A 21,632-nucleotide genomic window follows, 5' to 3' on the forward strand; every position below is an offset into this window, starting at 1 on the left:
CCCCTTAGGTCCCCCCCCCAATCAATCAATATTTTGTTGTATTTTTCCGGATAAGATTTTAAGAAAGAAACAAAAAGAAATAGAGTAGTGAAGGAGAAAGAAAGACTCACGGCAAGAAGAAGACCGATCTCGACTGAGGCAAAGAGGACACCGAAGAAGGCAGCAGCAAGGACAAGAAAATCGAGTTTATCGAGTTTCCAAATATGTAAAGCGCCAGAGATATCAATGAGACCTGGAAGCGCCGACAGGATTATGGACGCGAGAATCGCCGTTGGTGTGAAGTAGAGAAACCTCGTTAATACTTCTAGCGAAATCATCACTGTAATCGCCATTACAATGTTCGAAACCACCGTCTCGCAGCCAGCGCTAAAATTCACTGCCGTTCTTGAGAATGACCCTGTTTTTGATAGAAAACATAAGCTATACGTGATCCGTATCCGTTACTAATAATAATATACAACATTTATCAAAAAGTGAGCATGCTTTATTTTAATATTACTAAACCGGTTTAACTTATGTTACTTATGTTATGTAAAATTAATAAAACCGGAAGATTCAAAAAAAAAAAAAAGGAAAATTTTTACCGGTAGCCACATAGCAAGAAGTAAAAGAGCCAGCGATGTTCATAAATCCCATAGCCATCATCTCTTTGTTCCCATCCAGACGATACCCTTTGATCGTCGCAAACGATCTCCCCACTGCAATTGCTTCCTGTATTGAAATTAGTTCATTTAATTACAGATTAATCAGTGATAAATCCCATAGTCCACAGAGGAATAATAGAATATTATACTAACCGTGAGTGCGATAATTGCAGAAATAAGACCAATTTTGACGATTTGACCGAGATGTGGACTGCTGAATTGTAACTGGTTAACCGAAGGTTGGTTAAACCCTGGTTTAATGTGTTTTACAATTTTAACCCCTCGTGTCTCAGCGTTGGTTAAATACACGATTAGTGTTGCTAATACGACTGATATCAGCGGTGCCATTGCCGGTATCCAAAACAATTTCTTGTTTCTTTTCCCCTGAGTTTTTATAAAAACCAATCCAAATGAATTAATAAATACAACTACTTTTGATGTGGATGGTATTAATATATGAAAAAAATGAATTTACTTACGAGAAATCTCGCTAGGAGAATGAAGATTAGGAATGAACTACCGATGACAAAGTTCAGAGGTTGCCACTGCAAAAATAATTAATATTTGAGATAAATACAATATTCCTCACTTACAAACAAATTTAACCAAAAGAACTAAGACGGAAAAATAAAATAAAAACCCGTTCGTACCGGATGGTGAAGCGAGTGGAAAACCGAAGATAAAACCGAAACTATATCGGTTTTGTTGGTAAAATGAGACAAACCAAATAAACCTTTGAGTTGTTGTAAACCAATGACAATGGCAGCACCAGCCATGAACCCAACAAGTGCAGCATGTGACAAAAAGTCCACCAAAAACCCTAACCTGATACAATATAATAAACATATACTTTTTTATCAGATTAATACACCTTTGTCGTCGTCGTTTGGTCCGCGAATATATAAATATATAATGAATCTCTATGCAATTTGCCTGAAGAGTCCAAAGATGGCTTGAAAGGCGCCAGCGAAAAACGTGACCGTGAAGACAATTTTCCTGTAAGCAATTGGATCGGTGACCGGATCTTGAAGGTCACGAACCATTGACGAAAGCAGAAGGGAAACAACAGCCACAGGACCAATGGCTAACTCTCTCGAACTTCCCATCGTCGAATATATCAAAGGTGGTACCACACTTGTATCTGTTATTTATATTTATATATAAAATTCAATTCAATTCTCTGCCAAAACCTAAGGAACTATACACAACTGGAGTTTTGGACTTACATAGGCCGTACTCTGGATCAAGTCCAGCCAAATTCGCATATCCTATACTCTGAAAAATGAAATTTAAAAATGTATCTATAAGAATCCAACATTGATTATATCGACATATATTGTAATTAGTGAGTAAAGTTACCTGAGGAATGCAAAGACTAGCGAGAGTGAGACCAGCCATCAAATCTTTCTTGAACAAGTTGAGTTTGTATTGTCTTCCCCAGATAAGTATAGGGAACAACGATTTAAGACAAGAGTAAACAGGGTTTGATGATGAGCTCTTCGTCTTGTTCCTCCTATTATCTTTCTTGGACAACACATTTTTTCTTATGTACCCAGCAAGCTCTTGCCACATGCTTGGTGGCACCGGAGTATCTACCAGCCACCGCGATATCGGCTCTTCGGAAGGGCCGTCTTCATGGTGGCTCTGAAGCTCTATGCCCATTTTTGTTATCTTTGTGGGGTTTGGAAGTGTGTGATAGAGAACTAAGCTCTGTCTTAAGCCTTCTCTCTATATATATATATACTGCCATTGTCATAAAACTTAAATAGAAAATATTTAATTCCAAACTTTGGTCCTTAGTCTTTGGTCCTTAATTAAATGCATAACTTAAAATCTTTTACTTTTGTTGTTCAACAAAAAAAAGCTGTTACTTTATGTAGAAAATAATAAAGATTACACTAATTTTTTAATGCTAACTTTAGAAAATACTAATTTTTTAATGTTAAAATTATAGGATTTTGAACTTGTAAATATGTTTTCAAAGAAACAATAGTTTTAGTTATAAGAATGTTTTTTTTTTCTTATGCTGGAGATTTCGTTAGAGCACATAATTTGACACTCTGAGTGATTTATGATTTATGATGTAACATTCTTATTTCCTGGTTTGATGTAAATAACAGTATAACACTAGTTTCCAAGTGAATGCTTATGTGAAGACAAAAAACATTAAAAAAAATTATTAATAATATCTAAAAAAATTAGTAACGTACCTTTCCCCTATATGTTGATTTATTTGTAATTATTTATTGTATAATACATCGAATGTTGTTATCCGAATGTATATTTTTTTGATTTTGACTTATAAAAATGAACATACCAACAAGAGGGCATGTTGCAAATACATGATAACTTTGTCGTAATGTATCACGGTCGCCGTACATAATCTTAAGAATATTAGTCAGGTGAAGATCAGAAAGTACTATCTTGTGACCATTTTTTTTTTTTGTATGTATAACATTGTGGCCATTTTGGCATCGCGAACACATTGATGATTGAATAAAGTAAAAAAATTATGGATCACTCGTACAAAATCAAGAGAAAAAACGCGTAATATATTTCATTGGTTAATAGCAGCTGTATTATGGACTGAAATTGATAGCATACCGGCTGATCCACCTTCGTAAACACCAAAAACCACATGTGTGCCTGAGATCACCAGACACTAATGGAAAAAGTTTCATCAACAGTACGTATTATTAACCTACTAATTATGAAAAGATGATACATTTCTACCAATATTTATAAAATCATGAATTGTTTTATTTATTCATTAAGAATTTCTAATCAACTTTTGAAAATATGAGCGCAACGAATATTAAAAGTATGCGATTGTAACAGACCAACCTTGGAGGGTCAGGTAAATTTTAATTTCTTATACTTTTTCCAACATTTACTAATCAGTATTATTCTTTACAAAAATTTCCAGAAATTAACAGACAAGTCAATATCCAAATCATCAACATTAGATAACATACGAGCTCTAATCCAAAACGAATATTTAAGTGGAGACGTCCGGGTTGCCAAATAAAACAAAATTGGTTTGATGGACCAAGAAGGCACGCTATACAATAATTGATTTCGAAGGTAAAAGAAGACGAAAAGAAATGCGATTATTCAAGATTTGATTGTTCTTTTCTTTTCTGTTTTGGTTCTTTTTCTCTTTATCCTTTTATATGGAAGAATATGGAAATGAACGGATGAGATGTGGTCATAGGGCACGTTCGGTCCACTTTGTTTTCGTTCTCGAATTTTTTTGTTACTATTATCAAAACCAATGGAATCTATTTATTGTATTGTCATGATCTAAGCATGAGTCATATATGTTCTCTTATCTTTTCACTATGAACCACTCTTATTCACTTCTACACTAATTCAGTCTTTTTCATCCACCAGAATCCTCCAAACTAGTTACTTTAAGGTCATTGTCATAGACTCGTACGTGGGATTCTTTGGTCCAACGCAACTCCAGAAAGCCAATTCATTTTATGTGAGAGTTTGCGGATCAATGGTATGAGTAAAAAATGAGTGATAATGTAATATGGTAAAAAAAATGTTAAAGATATTGGACGGCGCCATGTTTCGGATCGGATGCACTGTGTTATTTACTATAAGTAAACTAGAACAATTTGGTGTCACATGGACAACAGAGTTGAGATATGATCTCCCAGATGACTATCTTCAAAGACAGTATCACAACCGGGGATGTGCAATTTAGCAATGCGGACAGCTGGAAAAGTATTAAATGTGCAATAGGGTTATGTCGTTAACTAAGTTCGCTTAGTTTCCGAGTTGTCATGACATGAAACTTCACCAATCAATGATCATCTAAATGATAAAACCCGGCTCAAGCTATAATATCTTAGTAATAATTAACATGCTTTTAGCCACACGGATGTTCCAGTAATCACGATATCTTTTTTAAAAAATGCAATTCTGTACCAAACGAATCTATTCACCGAGATAACACATTATGATACTTTTTTTGTGACTTTCTTTTGATAAAGATAACACATTACAACATCAGGGATAGATTTTTCTACGTGAAAATCTTTGTTTTTCTTTGAATATAAACTTAACATTAAAATTTAAACAAAGAAAATACACATTATGACACCTTTATCTAAAAAGCAAATTCGACGTGTGGCCGCGTCCATCGACGGTGCCTTAATAACTATTTTCATCGATACTTTATAACAACATGTGATTAAATAGTTGATTGGATTCAGATTGGATTAGCTGCTGTCGTACGTCTGTAAACATAACATTTTGCAAACAACTTCGGTTGCTGCGTTTAATTTCTTTTTTTTTTTTTTGCTAAACTGCAAATATCGTATAAAATGAATTAGTAGTGTTTCCACCCTTACAATTGTTTTCTTGGCAAAAAATAAAACAAGAGAACAATAAATCTCAGTCGTGACTGACTCATTACAACCAAAAGCTCATAAGTTTCTTAATTTCATAGTACTATTAAGTATTTGTTTGCTGCGTTTAATTTCATAGCACTATTAAGTATTTACCAAAATTTTCTTTTTTTGTCGGCGTTTGCGATAGAGAACTTCTTCTTCTTTGTTTTGCAAATTTATCCCACCATATCGTTTTAGAAATGCTACATACAATAATGTATTTTATATTGGCAGTAGCAGAAGAGGCCAAAGGGCTGCGGAATATTATTCTTTCTCTGTTAAAGTTCATTCATTCTATCACAATGTTTTTTTAAGATACATGATTATTAATTACTATTATTATATATAAATCGATTGAATACTTTTGCAAAACAAATTATTCAATTTGTATATTTTGATTTTATATCTTACAAATATAATTTTTTTTTTAGAAATATCCCTTTTGATATACTTTTCTTTTCCTTTTTTTACAAATTAACGGTATATACCTCTTTTCAAAAAATCTCTTTTATCTATCAAATTTTCAAAAATATATTTTATTAAATATAAAATTTTATAAGGTTTATAAGATATTTCTAGATAGCAACTACTATTCGGAGACTGCATATTTTAATAAGTTTACACACATATTTAAATTAATATCAAATTTTAAGTAGTATTTTTTAATTTAGAAAATAACATTTTTGAAAAGTAGTATTGGAAAAAGGTATTTTTAAAAATCTTTCTTTGCAACTTGCAATTACTGTAAATACTATTATTTATGTTAACTAAAGATGTTGCAGTGTCTATTCTAATAATTTACGTGCAAATGATGCATTACTTGGTAGTTGATATCGACCAATCAATATTATTTTACGAATATCCTTAATAGCTTATGCAAACCAAACAAACTTATAAATGTTTTGTTTATATAAGAGAGTTCTAACCAACCAAGCTAACATACATAGTTACATGCATACTCTTTAAAAAAAAAATCTTTTTTAAAGCAAAGCTAACATACATATCATACGAACATAATATTTTTTTTTGTCATCGTGACTAATAATAAATGCATATATAATTAATTACAATTCATGTACAAATATATTTGTTCTGAACGGTTGACTTGTTAAATATTTTAACCTTTTTTGGGCGGCACCTGAAAATTTAAATATTGCAGATTTGTACTTCTATCAAGAAGAAGCAAATTCTAGTTGATTATATATGTCCCCCGAATATAAGAAGATAACCGATCGATTTATTTTTTCTGGTCGGCAAAGTACCGATTTTTTATTCACAATGTCTAATATGATTGTCACAATTCTTAATCATCGTAGGATGTTATACATAGAACATTAATGTTAGTTTTAAAAAAATTATAGTAGTTTTACGTGACTGGTGACATATATATGATCTAAGTAAACTTATAGTAAACTTCATAGATATGAATATATAGTAAACTTCATAGATATGAATATGAAAGGGATGATGACCTACTGATAGTTATATATAGTATATATAATGGGGTTGATTTATTTGTACTTTCTTCGGTTTCAATCTCTTTTTGTGATGGAAATACATTCTTTAAATCGGAATGGAGTAAAAACTGGTTTTGGGTATCAAATGAAGTTATGAACTAAAGGTCTGAACTTCCGCAGTTTAACGAAAGAAAAAAAGAAAAAAATCCAAATATGATGATATCGCATAACATATGAAAATATATATATATGCAAAATTGCGATAAACTTTATGATTTATACCGTCAGAGGAAGAACAGGAGTACTCAAATTTGTCATGCTAAAGATTATGATAAATTAGTTTACCTTCAACAACAGGTATAAGATCGATTTCAAGAACATATGAGTCATGCATGAGGTCCTAAAACAGTTGACATTATTATTATCTAGAATACTAGGTCCTACATCCCATGATGTTTTTTTTTTCTTGGTTTCTCATCTCAACTTGGCCCATGAATATATGCATACATTAATCACAAGGTTACGCTTGTGAGTTGTGATATTGTGGTAGTACAACAAATCATTTGTTACCTTAATACCTTCTTCAATCGTGCGTGCGTATAGTATAGGTTTAATGATAACGTATACAAATCGAAACAGATACTTATACAACAGTTGTTTAGAAAAATCAGTACGTCTATTACACAGAAAGATAGTTGACGAATAAAAAAATATAAAAAAAAGAAACTAGTGTGTGTGGCTGGCCGTGAACCAACATGGAGAACCAATAGCTTGTAGCCAGCAAAGCACTATATCTAGCGCGTGTCGAATACGTAGTCAATGGCTAATGTAGTAAGGACGAACATAGCCACACTTTAGTCCAGATTCAAGGTCAACTCTAGCCCCCAAAAAAATCGGTTCCTTTCTTTTGACCTTTTCGCTTTTTTTCTCGATTTGGAGCCAGTGGCGCTTTCGTAATAACAAGTGATCTGAACCGCTTCGGTCTTCTTGCTTTGTAGTTTCCATAACTTCTGTCATTATCATCACCTCTTATATTTTTATTTTTTTCCTGGAAAAATATTTGACAATAACGATATTTATCTCTTGTAATTTTAATTTTAATTTCATTTAAATAATCAAATATATAAATTCCCAGATCTATTTTTTTTGTTCTCCTCACTTTTGTGAAATACTTTTTCTTCTTTCTTTTTTTGTCCCCCTGTTTCTCAAGCAAAATCTAATTTCTCAGGAAATTGTTTATCTCTTTTTTTCTTTTCTTTCTGAATATTATTAGGGTTTTGTATTTTTGATAATTTGAGAGAGAGTGATTCAGTGAACCTGGACATCATTCAGGTTTGCTGGTTTTCAAGTTAGAAAAGAATAGTGTAAAACAATCTGGCGTTTCCAAAAATCTAAAAAAGGGGAGGTTGTAACTGTGTCTCTCTCGTGTACTTTTTCTTAAATTCTTAAATCTCTTTTTAGTTCTTTTCCCTACTTTTTGAAAAATCCCTTTTCGCTTTTAACAAATTAAATAAATCAATCACGTAAAAAGATCTTTGGAGCAAAAAGAGCTATAAGAAAAAGAAAAGAAAAAAAAGAGAGACAGATCGAATTCTTCTTCTGCTTCTTTTCCAGGTTAGTGGTGGTTTTCACCTTCCAACTATCAATGGTTATGCATCTCATATTAGTTACTATATCCCCACTACCTAATTTTAGTTTAATACAAATAATACACGTGCATTTATATGCCATAGTTTGTTTTTTATTCTGGTTAAAGGTTTTGATTTTATTTTTTTTCAGTTGTTTAATTTTGTGTGTAATTATTGGCTGTATACAATATAATGCATAGAACTAGGAAAAATATTTAGAAGGTATCGTCTGGTGCAGGAAGTTTACAATTAGATTGTTTCTTCGGATTTCGATGAGGTACTAGTTAACTCATTATCAATCATCCATACTTGTCTGCATTACAAGGTCAACACATGTGGTGTTCACTTTGTCTCCAACCTAAACTTGTACCAAAAGGTTTTTTTTTATTTTATTTTTAAGAATTAAAAAAACTAGTTAGACGAATATGAGAAAACTTAAGTTGATTTTTTAATTTATTTCAGCTTTTGTGATCGAATTTGGCTTTGATATGTTAAAATTACTTTGGAAAATTTTGGTTGAAAAAAACGATAGCGGCTATTTTGTTGAAATTAACCCAGCCACCGTTCATCAACTTGCACAAATTAAAGATTTTGTCTGGAAACTGAGTGATTTTAATGCATTCTATTATCTAACCTATACATATGCACCAATTTAAATAACATCTATACATACTTTGAGAACCAATTAGAACCACCAATATAGAACATATGTTGGGCCGACGGTCTATTTCCCCACGAGATGTATTGTATCGAATCAGATAGATCTCGTTCTTTACCCTCGGTCTATATGTCCCCGAAATAAAAGTTCGAAATCTATATTTCCCCGAATAAAAAGCTCGAAAGCTATATTTCGGGGACATATAGACCGAGGGTAAAGAACGAGATCTATCTGATTCGATACAATACATCTCGTGGGGAAATATATATATATGAGTTAGGTCCCATATGTAGTTTCTTTAATCTTAGGTCTTCTTTCTAAATTGCTGTTCAGTTTAGGTTTGTTTTCTATGTTTTTTTTAAGGTTTTGTTTCCAAAATCTATGTTAAGGTAAAAAAGATGAGAAATTTCGGGGCTCTAATACTATTTAATTAGTTAGGGTTTGCTTTCGAGTTAAGCTTAATTTAAAGTATTGAAAACTGCTAGTAAGTAACGTTATATTTTCGTCATTTATTTTGGGATAACTGTTGGCACTAACCATATATAATTTCTTTAAAATCTCACTATCTACCACGTGGCTATCCAAGTCAACGATCTCTCCTATTCCTAATGGCAGAAAGTAAACGAGATCACTGAATTGAGATTGTTTTCAGTTTTGCACACAAAACACAAAAAACCATTGACTTGGTTTGTTTTAACTTAATTAATGTCGATCAAGCCAAATATAAAATCGAAATCTATTAGTTAGACTTTTCAATTTTCGTAATGTACTTGGTCTCTTAGTAATCCAGATTCATCAATTATATACGATGACACTCTCTTGTCATTTAATTAAATAAAAAAACTAATATCACATAGTATTTTCGTTATAAATAAGGGTTCATCAATGTTGCTCTAAAATCACACTTAAAAGTCACCTTTCAACCCAAAATATCCACTTTAGTCACGTTTCCAGCTATCTATCTATCTTTCTCCTGGTTCGGTTCCATTACTCCCATTCACACTATTGATATCATCTCAAAAACTTAACAAACTAACTTAACTAAGTCTCTTGTTCTGTTTGCAGAGAGACCTAGCTATGTCGTCGAGAGCTCACCCTGTAGACGGAGATCTAAGTCCGGCTACGGACGGTGGAAATCTTCCGATCAAATCTTCTCCCACCCGGCATAAGGTTGGGATCCCACCGAAGCCAAACATGTTCAAGGATTTCATGTACACATTCAAAGAAACTTTCTTCCACGATGATCCTCTAAGGGATTTTAAGGATCAGCCTAGGTCCAAGCAGTTCATGCTCGGTCTCCGGTCCGTCTTCCCTGTCTTCGATTGGGGACGTGACTATAATCTCAAGAAGTTTCGAGGCGATCTCATCTCCGGTTTAACCATCGCAAGTCTCTGCATTCCTCAGGTGAAAAGCCCTAAACTCAAGTATCACTATTACTTGTATCACAAGTTATCTATACACTTGCTTCGTTGCTTATATTCCATGGTGATTACAGGATATTGGATACGCTAAGTTGGCTAATCTTGATCCTAAATACGGTTTATGTAAGTTTGATTTTGACTTGATCTTTAATTAATCACACTTGACCTCATTTGAAAAACAGAGGATAAAATCAAATATGGTTGATCTTGATTTTACAGATTCTAGTTTCGTTCCTCCATTGGTGTATGCTTGCATGGGGAGTTCGAGGGATATAGCAATTGGACCCGTTGCTGTGGTTTCTCTATTGATAGGCACTTTGCTACGAGCTGAGATTGATCCAAACACAAGTCCTGATGAATATCTCCGCCTTGCCTTCACTGCCACGTTTTTCGCCGGTATCACCGAAGCAGCCCTTGGATTCTTCAGGTAAAAATTGATCTCTTTATCCCTATCTTTCTTATTTGACGATAGAAAAAGGCTCTTAAAATGTTCATCTTCTTCTTTACTACTCTCAGGTTAGGGTTCTTGATCGATTTCCTATCACACGCGGCTGTGGTGGGCTTCATGGGTGGCGCGGCCATCACCATCGCTCTCCAGCAGCTTAAAGGCTTCCTCGGGATCAAGAAATTCACCAAGAAAACCGATATCATTGCTGTTCTTGACTCCGTTTTCAGCTCGGCTCATCACGGCGTAAGAATCCTTCTTCTGCTTTTTATCTAATCTAAACACTACTTTGTCAATCCTTTCACTAATTTGTATCATTTGGGCTCTGCAGTGGAATTGGCAGACTATACTCATTGGTGCATCGTTCTTGACCTTCCTGCTCACCTCTAAATTCATTGTAAGATATATATATATATATATATATATATATAAAACAAAAAACATCGAATAGTTTAATTCATTCTTTTGTTTCGATTTGATTCTGATCTCTCTTGACCTAATGCTGAAACAGGGGAAGAAGAGCAAGAAACTGTTCTGGGTGCCAGCGACTGCGCCATTAATATCAGTTATCATTTCTACCTTCTTTGTCTACATAACCAGAGCAGACAAACAAGGAGTTCAAATCGTAAGATCTCAACCTAATCTAAGTAGTTACTTGCGCCTCAAACTATTCAACATCGTGTTAATACTTAAATACAATGTCTCATTTTTTTTTTTTTTTTTTTTTNGTTACTTGCGCCTCAAACTATTCAACATCGAGTTAAGACTTAATACAATGTCTCATTTTTTTTGTTTTGATGAATGAAGGTGAAACACCTTGACCAAGGTATCAACCCATCCTCTTTCCATCTAATCTACTTCTCCGGTGATAACCTTGCTAAGGGCATCCGCATCGGTGTAGTCTGTGGCATGGTCGCTTTAACAGTAAGTAGTCCAAACCAATGACTCAGACTTCAATCTCTCAAATCCATAAGCGAAATTTCCTCATCGAATATTTCAAAACTGTTTTGACAGGAAGCTGTAGCGATTGGAAGAACCTTTGCTGCGATGAAAGACTACCAAATCGACGGTAACAAAGAGATGGTAGCATTAGGCATGATGAACGTTGTAGGATCGATGTCTTCTTGCTACGTTGCTACTGGATCGTTCTCAAGATCAGCTGTCAATTTCATGGCTGGATGTCAAACAGCGGTTTCCAACATAATAATGTCAATCGTCGTTCTCTTGACATTGCTCTTCCTCACACCTCTCTTTAAGTACACTCCAAACGCCATCCTCGCAGCTATCATCATCAACGCCGTGATTCCATTGATAGATATTCAAGCTGCTATTTTGATCTTCAAGGTCGATAAGCTCGATTTCGTCGCTTGTATGGGAGCTTTCTTTGGCGTCATCTTTGTTTCCGTTGAGATCGGACTTCTCATTGCGGTACGTACATGTCAAGAAAACGAAACCCTCTATACATGATGATTATGTTGTTGTTAATTTGCTGATGTTAAAGTGAATTTATTTGTGGACAGGTCTCTATCTCGTTTGCTAAGATCCTTTTGCAAGTAACAAGGCCTAGAACTGCAGTTCTCGGAAATATTCCAAGAACTTCGGTTTACAGAAATATTCAACAGTATCCTGAAGCCACTATGGTTCCAGGGGTTCTTACTATTCGTGTTGACTCTGCTATCTACTTCTCCAACTCAAATTACGTTAGAGAAAGGTAAAACCTTAAAACAAAAGTTTTAATCTTAACCAAGAACAGTTACTTGGTTCACAAGAATGTTAATTCGGAAACCCTTGTAATTTACAGGATTCAGAGATGGCTACATGAGGAAGAAGAAAAGGTAAAGGCAACAAGCCTACCCAGGATTCAGTTTCTCATCATCGAAATGTCACGTAAGTTAAACATTACTCCTAATTACTTCCTTCTTAATTAATTAGTGTCAATATTTTTATTTTCTTATATAAACAAAGATTAAACGGACACCATTATTTTTTTCAGCTGTTACGGACATCGATACTAGCGGAATCCATGCCTTAGAAGACTTATACAAGTCTCTCCAAAAAAGAGACATTCAGGTACATATAAACAGACATGAATTAAGAGACTATATAATCTATTCTAACTCAGCAATCAAAGTGAATTAGTTAAAGAAGAGTATACTTACCTGATGATTCTGTGTGTTTGTGATAACCAACAGTTGATTCTGGCGAATCCTGGACCGTTGGTGATAGGCAAGCTACACTTGTCACACTTTGCCGACATGTTAGGAGAAGACAATATCTATCTGACGGTAGCTGACGCCGTTGATGCTTGCTGTCCAAAACTCTCCGACGAGGTATAAAATTTACAAGAAAGAAGAAGAAGATAATGACGAAGAAGAAGAAGAAGAAGAAGAGGGAGATGCTCTCTCTAAGTGTTGTACAGTAGAGTAAAGAAAGTGACTCTTGCCTTCAATTGTAATTTTGGTCTTTGGACCCTTTTGTTTATGATTCTTCTATCGTATTAGAAGATAAGGGGTCAAGTGTAAAGTTGACCTCTGGGTCCCCATCTTGTTGTTCTACTACTGTACTTTTTTTAAATAAAGTATTGTAAATTGAAATTTTGAATTTTCTATCTAATCAGTTTAAAAACCCCAAAAGTGTGTGAACAACTATGATTAGGATGTCCAACGTGGAGATTTATTTTATCTGAAATAATTTGGTTATATCAAATGGGAACTCAATAATGTGACAAGTTGGAATTTAAAATGGATGGAATATAAAAAAAAGATTATCCTTATCCTCCTTTAGCCAGTTAGCCGTATTTAACTTCATTATCTATAAATAAAAAGATAAATAAACAAACCAAATAAGTCAATTAGATAGGTTGGCGAATATTTTGTTAGGAGATATGAATCTGAACCAGAAACAAAGGCAGATTCATTTAAGACACTGGTTACAGTCACAAACCAAACGCTGCGTTTTGTTTATAATTATTATATCTCTTGGGCTTATTATATGTCAAAGGCCCAAACCATGTTGAATCACGAAAACCCATTTCAGTTGTGAAAAAATAAGAAAAACGCTGCGTTTTGATTTTGTCTCTTTTTGTTGTTGTAGTCGTTGCCAATGCCGCCGTCGGCGTTATCCGTGAGCTTAGGGTTGGTTGCAGTAGTGTCAATGTTGAGTCTCCTCTCCTTCCGCTCCGTCGGCGTTCATCTTCTTCGACAAGCTTCGCTTATTATAACACGAGGCGAAAGAATCTCAAGACCCGTCTCTAAAAATCTATGCTTTCTCTTATTCTCTTCGTCTCCTAAAACCCCTCTTCTTAAACCTCGCGCTGCGTTATCAGGTAAAGGGGCCATTGAAAACGATTCCGTAGGTTTCTAATTTCATCTCAATCCTATTGCTAATGGGGTTTTTTTCTTTCTTTTGTAGAAGACAACTCTCTAGTGTTTAAAGGAGATGAGCGTGTGGTGGGTCTTCTGGGGAAGGTAGACGATGATGCATTCAATAACGTCGATCGGTTTCAGAGCACAAGCACAATTGTGGCGATCGTAACCCCTATCGGTGGGCCACCTGGTGCGGTGGGAATCGTGAGGTTGTCAGGTCCTAAGGCTGTGGAAGTTGCTAGAAGAGTCTTTCGTTCTGCTAAGCAAAGGAGGAAGAAGGAGGACTCGGATTCGGATTCGGGTTTATGGCGGCCCACGAGTCATTACGTGGAATATGGAGTTGTTGTTGATTCAAGTGGCAATGTTGTTGACGAGGTAGAATTAAAAAGTTCTTTAATTTGGCTAGTTTACACTTCTCTGTTTCGATTTCTTGGCCCTCAAATTACTGGCTTTATGCTTAAATCATGATTTTTATTTGTCATTTCTAGTTGTCTGCTGTTGTACACATTTGGTTAGGTTCTGATCATTGAAGTGTGGCTGCTTGTTAGGTTTTAGCTGTGCCTATGTTGGCTCCTCGGTCATACACTCGAGAAGATGTAGTTGAGCTCCAGTGCCACGGGAGCGAAATTTGTTTGCGGCGTGTTCTGAGGACATGTGTTGAAGCTGGAGCTCGATTAGCAGAACCAGGTCAGAGACTCGAATTCTTTCTGTAGATTTCGTCATTGAGAATCTTTAATTATGTGTGACTTAATCTGAGGGCTTTAGCTATAAGATTAGTAGAATCAGTTTCTTTAATCTATGCTCGACTTACCTCTGTGAGTTTTACTTATAGATTCTGATGTTTTGCTGAATTTGCGGTGAATTCAGGAGAGTTTACACTTCGTGCCTTTCTAAATGGGCGTTTAGACCTATCGCAAGCTGAAAATGTCGAAAAACTGATTTCGGCCAAGTCTTCTGCTGCTGCAGATGCTGCTTTGGAAGGGATTCAGGCATGCATCTTCTGATTCTTTTATGATTAATCGTATTTAATAGCTTAGCGGGGCTTTGCCTAAGAACATTGTTTATAAGTTCCAAGTTCTTCTCGATTCTTTGTCTTTAGGGAGGGTTTTCATCTTTGGTGAAATCATTAAGAGCACAATGCATTGAACTCCTTACTGAAATTGAAGCTCGTTTAGACTTTGAGGACGAAATGCCGCGATTGGATATAGACTCAGTAATTAACAAAGTAAACAGCATGTCTGAAGACGTAGAAAGTGCATTAGATACAGCAAACTATGACAAGCTTCTTCGAAGCGGGTTGCAGGTAAATTTTAAGAAGAGTATGTGTCTTGTACATGTTTGAAGCTTTTAAGTGTATGGTATTTCATATTTTGTATATCTTTGTTACTGAAACGTTGCAGATAGCTATTGTTGGGCGTCCCAATGTCGGGAAATCAAGTCTTCTAAACGCCTGGAGCAAAGTATGGAACAGAATGATCTTTATTTTCATTCATTGTAAAAACTGAAAGTTTATTCAAATAGAGTCACATTTCCACTGGTGCTTTAAATTTAGCGTGCAGAGTGAGAGAGCCATTGTTACAGAAGTTGCGGGAACAACTCGAGACGTTGTGGAAGCTAATGTTACAGTCCGTGGTGTGCCTATCACACTTCTTGACACTGCTGGTATCAGAGAAACCAATGACATTGTCGAAAAAATAGGTCAGTATAAGACTACGAGCAGAATCTTTCCCAGAGCTCAGATCTTGATATATTGATAACTTTTTGCAGGAGTTGAAAGGTCAGAAACAGCTGCTAAGGTTGCTGATGTAGTAATCATGGCGGTGAGTGCTGTTGAAGGCTGGACTGAAGAAGACACTGAGCTTCTACATAAGATTCAATCTGATAAAGTAAATTCTATATTCAATTCACCTTTTCTTTGTTTTTTCCTACTACTAGACTCATTTTATGACTTTTTTGGGGTCTCTTGCATTTGAAACAGCCTATGATTCTGGTGATGAACAAAATAGATTGTGCTCCTCCTGATTGTTGTGATCAACTACTAGAAGATCAGAGAAAAAAGGATGAAGAAGTATTCCATAAGTCTGTCTTGACATCTGCTGTTACTGGTCAAGGAATTGAAGAGCTTGAAGATGCAATATTGGAGATTCTTGGCCTTGATCGTGTCCCCAGTGGAGGACATCAGTGGACCGTGAATCAGGTCTGTCTACCTTTAAAATTATGTTTCTGTCCATTAACTTTTGAATGTTACATTTATCACCCTTTCTTTTTTGTGTGTTTATGCAGAGGCAATGCGAGCAACTGGTGCGGACGAAAGAAGCGTTAGTGAGGCTGAGAGAAGCAATCGAAGATGAGCATCTTCCGATAGATTTCTGGACGATCGAGCTGAGAGAAGCTGCTTTGGCTCTTGCTCAGATCAGTGGAGAAGATGTCTCTGAAGAGGTCTTATCCTCCATTTTTGCTAAATTTTGTATCGGTAAATAAAATCAACCGTTGCTACTTTTATCAAAGTTAAGCTTATTACCCTCCTCTCGTTTCACTAACAAGAAAACATTAGTCAAAAAAATAATAATGGAAAGGGGAATATTAATGGAAAAGAAAAGAACATACCAGACCAAAAATTAATAATAATGAAGAAAGTGGACCAGATGTTGAAGCCCACTAGTGAAAAAGAAAGGGCCCGCTATCAACTTCAGAAATTGATATTTGGGAAATTTTGGGACCAATTGGTGTTTGGTTACTACTGTAGACTAGTAGTAATTAATAATATACTTTTTGCTATAGTGTCCAAAACACACGAACCAATCAGAGAGAGTCTAAGAAAACTAAATTAAAATTTAAACGTCTCTTCTTCACTTTTTTGACTCACCTGTGTCCACTTGTCCTCTCAATCATACCAAATCATCTAATATTACCACCAAACTCCACGTCAGCTTGTCATTTCTCATTTCAAAATAAACCCAAAAAAAATAGACACAATTTTTTTCATCAATCGGTCGTACTTGTATATAAGTAACGGATCTGTGATAACTAACACAAAGCTGTAAAAAAAATTGTAAACAGGAACTTTTCCTCTAAGGAAATATTGCAAAACTGTATATGAAAGCTTTATAAAAAAGCAGAAAATAAAGTTTTTAATAAAAGTTATTAGTAAAGTTTTTGTGATTGGTAAAAATTTAAAATTGTACCACTTGTACTGCTTTGTTTTTTTTCATCAATCACATCCAATGCAAAGCTGTAAAAAAAAACAATACAAAAAAGTTGAGAGTAATATTTTTGGTAAAATTTTTATGATTGGTAAATTTTAAAACTGTATATTTATAAAGCTTTGTAAATATAATACCAATCGGACACAACGAATCACACATCTACAAACATAATCGTGACTTTTTTTTTCCGATTCTTGTCACTCAATCAAATGAATTTTTTAATGTCTATGGTATTATCTTCTCTTACCATCATTTACTAGCATATTTTGCCATCCCGAAGCTCTATTTCTTAACATTGTAGTGGTGGGTAATGTCTAATGTGCAAAACCCCATTCAGTGAGTTGCCAAAAAAATAGAGTAATATTACTATTCTGTTTTTGTACCTTCATTGTCACCCATATTTTATTATCATTTACCACTAATTTTTTTCTTATATCACATTCTATAGCCAATTAAATGAATTAGGTTTAACTTTTGTTTTATGATTGACTACCTTGGAAGAAGAAAAAAAAGCCATTGAGGATGGGAAAAATCTCATGGAGACCTACGATGATGAGACCGACCATTGTGGTACAATGTGCCACTATGTTTTGTCTCTAATTTTTATGAGTAAAGAGGTCACAATGCACCAATCACCATAAGCTTTTGTTGTGATTTTCGATCACACATATTTTTCTTTTTTAAGGAACCCATGAATACTCTTAATTGTTTTGGCATTAAATCGTCATACATTAAAAAGTAAGGTAAAAAAAAAAAATGTTGAAATCTGATGGGAGAGATGTGAAGTGGAGAAACGAGAGAAAGGCTCTATAAAATTGCAAAGGCCAAATTGAAATTAAAAACATTGTTGTCACAACAGAAGGTGGTCCAATTTCTTTGGTAGCCCAGACGTTAGGAATAGGAACCAAACCAAATAACAACATTTCCTTTTCAAAATTTTCAGCAATATTTTTCTTTCATGTACAATTTTTTTTTGTTTTTTTTTAGAATTTGAAAAAGAGTTTTTTTTTGCTATTCTTGAATTATTAATGTTATATTTGTTTGGACTATACTTTCTTGGAAGAAAGTGACTGGGTTTGAAATCGACAAATAATTCCTGGGGGGCAACTATCGTATGATGTGGAAAGTTAATTATTGTTAATTTAGTGGGCCCAATTAGGCCCCTAAACGGGCCCTTCTGGAATGATTTTTTTGTACTGTGAAAGAAACTGTAAAACTTTTGAGGAATAGTGAATACGATGAATTTTTTAATTTAACAATCTAGTTAGGCTATTTAGCAATATTGTAGATCTATCTCTGTTGTCTTTAATGAAAACTAAATCAATGCTTAGAAATAGTATTAAAGTTCTTTAAAGAAATCAGTTGCTTATGTAAAACCTTAACTACTTTTTTTTTTTTTTTTTCTAGATTTGTTTTTAATCATAGCTTTAGATTTGTCTACCAAAAAAGATTATAGTATATGAGATATGGAAGAAACATTTCGGAAATAATGTACTCAGCGGATATATTTTTAACAAAGCTCGACTACTAATTATCACGAATTCTATGATTTACATTACATTATTAGAAAGTACAAACAGAGTTTAAAGCAAAAAATGTTCTTTTAAAAATTAAAATGTTCAGAATCATGACGTGGCATGATCGTGACGAAAACAAAAACAAAGATGAGATAAATCAACGGTCTAGATTGAGTCCTGAGTTTATGGTTTCTTCTTTATCTTCCCTGCTCTTCTCCTTCCTCACTCCCCCCCTCTTCTTCCCTCTCCCTCTCTCTCTTTTTCTCTCAAGATTTGCTCTGTCCAGAGCTCCAAGAAACAGAACACACGACACACACAACAAAAGTAATATACGATGTTGCTTGGAAAGAGACAACGACCACCGATTAACAGAACCACAAGTCTATCAGAGATAAAGTTCGATCTGAACCTTCCCAGCGAATCAGAGACATCAGATCAACAGAATCCACCTGCTGTAGTAGTAGGACCTTACGTTTCCAACGGTCAACACGTGACAGCAGCCGTTGATCAAAACCGTGGGTTCTTAGATCAACGCCTCTTATCTATGGTCTCACCCAGAGGTAACCTCAGGAGACACTCGGGAGATTTCACCGACGCTGGACATTTCTTAAGATCTTGCTCACTTTGCGAACGTCTTCTTGTTCCTGGCCGTGACATCTACATGTATAGGTATATATATTCTCAAATCTTGACTGTTGTAAAACTTCATAACATAATTTTTGATTGTAGTAAATTTTGCTTACGTGACGTTATACTTACATTGATATATATATATATATATATATGTATGTTTTAATCATTTACTAATTTGCTTCGGATGACATATCCCTTATGTGAATGAATTATGATAATTGCTTAATATGTTGTTTTTAATTGGAGTATTAATGATGATAAATTGTGTGTGATTAAAAATGGCAGGGGAGATAAGGCTTTTTGTAGCTCAGAGTGCAGGCAAGAGCAAATGGCACAAGATGAGAGGAAAGAGAAGGGTAAATCGGCGCCGGTGAAAGAACCGGCCGTGGCAGCCCCAGCGAGAGCGAAGCCAGGCAAAGGGAGAGCTGCAGCCGCAGTGTAACCCCCCATTTTCATATATATAATTCTATTATATGTGTGGTATTATATATGCTATGTGTTTGTATATGATTATGATGGGTGATTACATACATAAAGCATTATGCGTTACTTAACTGTGATTAACCGTGTTAATCACCCTCGTGTTGTGGTTTGAATTAGATGATTTTCGAGGGTTCAAATTTTACAAGTTTTGATCTATTTGAAAGAAAAATCAAATGTATGTGAGACTTGTCTTTTATTAAGTACTTAATGAGAAAAAATTAAGATTACATTATTTGCTGTGAATTTATGTGGGCGAGGTTTCGTTTTAGGAGATTGGAGCAAGATATTTTAGAATCAACGATAAAAACAAAACGAGATTGAAGAACAGTAGCTGTAATAATTTTGTATCATAGGTTTTATAACATCGGAGATTACGAAGAAATATTTATTGTTTTAAGAAATACAAAGGCAGCGTAATTAATAAATTGATCAGATATACTCTTTTAATTTTAAAATATATAAAAAAAAAAATCAAACATTAAACCTGGAGTGAATAACGTTTATTCTAGTGGAGAATTAATTCCAAATTTTCAATCTAGGTCAACTATAGTTGATGTATAAGTTTTGTACTGGCTGTTGCCTTTATGTACTTTTTATACACAAATCATGTAGTATTACACATATATCGATTTATATATGTTCGTATGCTATTGCTATCATATGTAAATGTAAATATAAAATGAAATAGACAAATGTTAACTAAAAATACGATGCTGATCGAGTCAGGAATCTCATGCCTAATCAGCATGGTCCCAGTATCCCACCCAATGGAAAAATTTAATAGATTCTCTTCTTTTTTTTCTTTGTTGTCTTTAAAGTTCGTTACAGTTTTGACAGATTCCTAATGACAATTTTTTTTTTGTCTGTGTTTCCATTTGTTTCATAACATTTTTTTTTTAAATACAAACTTTTGGAAAGTAGTTCGTTTTTATTTCTAACAAGATATGATTAACGCAACCTTTTTACACTTTGTTGAATACTTACTCAATAATACAACATTATACAAGTATCTAAGCAAGTTGTAAACAGCAAAATAATAAATGAAAGTCCACATAAGCATTGATTAGTTGTATCTTCCAGAACAAATTCTCCGATGTTTTGATTTATTATACCATGAGAAAAATCTTTATAGGAGTATTTTGTATAAAAGTGTTGAAACAGAAAATGTCCGTATTGACAATCTATGCTATGAATGGATTTTTATATCACACATATAGATTGCTTTGTGAATAAACTTAGTCGTAGCAAGTTGATATTTAACATTTTAACGTACAAGGTGAGTAATAGAATAGTTTACCACTTGGCCAAATTGGCATGTGTCAGCATCAAATTTGGCCAACTATCTGAATTCCAACGTCTCTTTGATCTCTCCAACCTAGCATTCACGCTCCTTAATCATTGTTTTACGAAACAAAAGCTGTATAATTATGTTTAAAAAAAAAAACTACAAAGCTCTATTTAAAGAAGTCCAAAATATCTATAAAAAAAAATTCTTGGCAACTTTCTCGACCAAAGTAGATGGTAAGAATTTGAGAATAATAGCATGCTCTTTATCTGTTTAATTTGAAATTACTTTATCTTTATGAATAAGCCGGAAAACAAATGACAAGTTGAGATAGTTTATTGTTTCTAAGGGAAAATCCAATAACCTGCACAAATGATTCATTATTATACATTACATGTATAAATTGTGAAACAAGATTTAGCTTCTATATAAGATTTGTGTTTCTGATCTGAGATTCCAAAAGGGAGAGTTAACACAAGAATGCATA

The 21,632-nt window shown here is 34.2% G+C and overlaps 4 protein-coding genes across 5 annotated transcripts in view; 3 read left to right on the forward strand and 1 right to left on the reverse strand.

Moving 5' to 3' along the window:
- Positions 1-2,306, reverse strand: part of LOC104702582 (sulfate transporter 2.2-like) — a 3,977-nt gene extending 1,671 nt beyond the window's left edge. Inside the window, exons 1-8 of the mRNA XM_010418462.2 lie at positions 2,004-2,306; positions 1,871-1,919; positions 1,578-1,785; positions 1,295-1,469; positions 1,124-1,189; positions 798-1,028; positions 585-711; positions 111-397 (exon numbers count right to left, since the gene is read on the reverse strand). Of these exons, the coding sequence (XP_010416764.1) occupies positions 111-397; positions 585-711; positions 798-1,028; positions 1,124-1,189; positions 1,295-1,469; positions 1,578-1,785; positions 1,871-1,919; positions 2,004-2,306 (1,446 nt within the window). The remainder of the gene's footprint in view (positions 1-110; positions 398-584; positions 712-797; positions 1,029-1,123; positions 1,190-1,294; positions 1,470-1,577; positions 1,786-1,870; positions 1,920-2,003) is intronic.
- LOC104702583 (sulfate transporter 1.2) lies at positions 9,066-13,269 on the forward strand. The gene is made up of 13 exons (XM_010418464.1): positions 9,066-9,766; positions 9,856-10,194; positions 10,286-10,334; positions 10,431-10,638; positions 10,728-10,902; positions 10,988-11,053; positions 11,168-11,281; positions 11,464-11,580; positions 11,671-12,084; positions 12,177-12,367; positions 12,458-12,543; positions 12,650-12,726; positions 12,849-13,269. Exons 2-13 carry the CDS (start codon positions 9,868-9,870, stop codon positions 12,990-12,992), a joined length of 1,968 nt encoding a protein of 655 aa, XP_010416766.1. The 5' UTR covers positions 9,066-9,766; positions 9,856-9,867; the 3' UTR covers positions 12,993-13,269.
- On the forward strand, positions 13,688-16,546 carry LOC104702584 (tRNA modification GTPase MnmE-like). Of its 2 annotated transcripts, none has more exons than XM_010418466.1 (10): positions 13,688-13,981; positions 14,071-14,396; positions 14,570-14,708; positions 14,889-15,010; positions 15,121-15,324; positions 15,422-15,481; positions 15,581-15,719; positions 15,789-15,907; positions 16,000-16,218; positions 16,305-16,546. In XM_010418466.1, exons 1-10 carry the CDS (start codon positions 13,759-13,761, stop codon positions 16,500-16,502), a joined length of 1,749 nt encoding a protein of 582 aa, XP_010416768.1. In that variant the 5' UTR covers positions 13,688-13,758; the 3' UTR covers positions 16,503-16,546. The 2 variants fall into 2 exon arrangements, with proteins under 2 accessions (XP_010416768.1, XP_010416767.1); XM_010418465.2 differs by having other exon boundaries at positions 13,698-13,981; positions 14,068-14,396.
- Positions 18,956-20,016, forward strand: LOC104702585. Its single transcript, XM_010418467.2, has 2 exons — positions 18,956-19,413; positions 19,663-20,016. The coding sequence occupies exons 1-2, from the start codon at positions 19,079-19,081 to the stop codon at positions 19,817-19,819; spliced, it is 492 nt and encodes a 163-aa protein (XP_010416769.1). The 5' UTR covers positions 18,956-19,078; the 3' UTR covers positions 19,820-20,016.

This window comes from Camelina sativa, chromosome 7, assembly GCF_000633955.1.
Source record: "Camelina sativa cultivar DH55 chromosome 7, Cs, whole genome shotgun sequence".
NCBI lineage: Eukaryota > Viridiplantae > Streptophyta > Magnoliopsida > Brassicales > Brassicaceae > Camelina > Camelina sativa.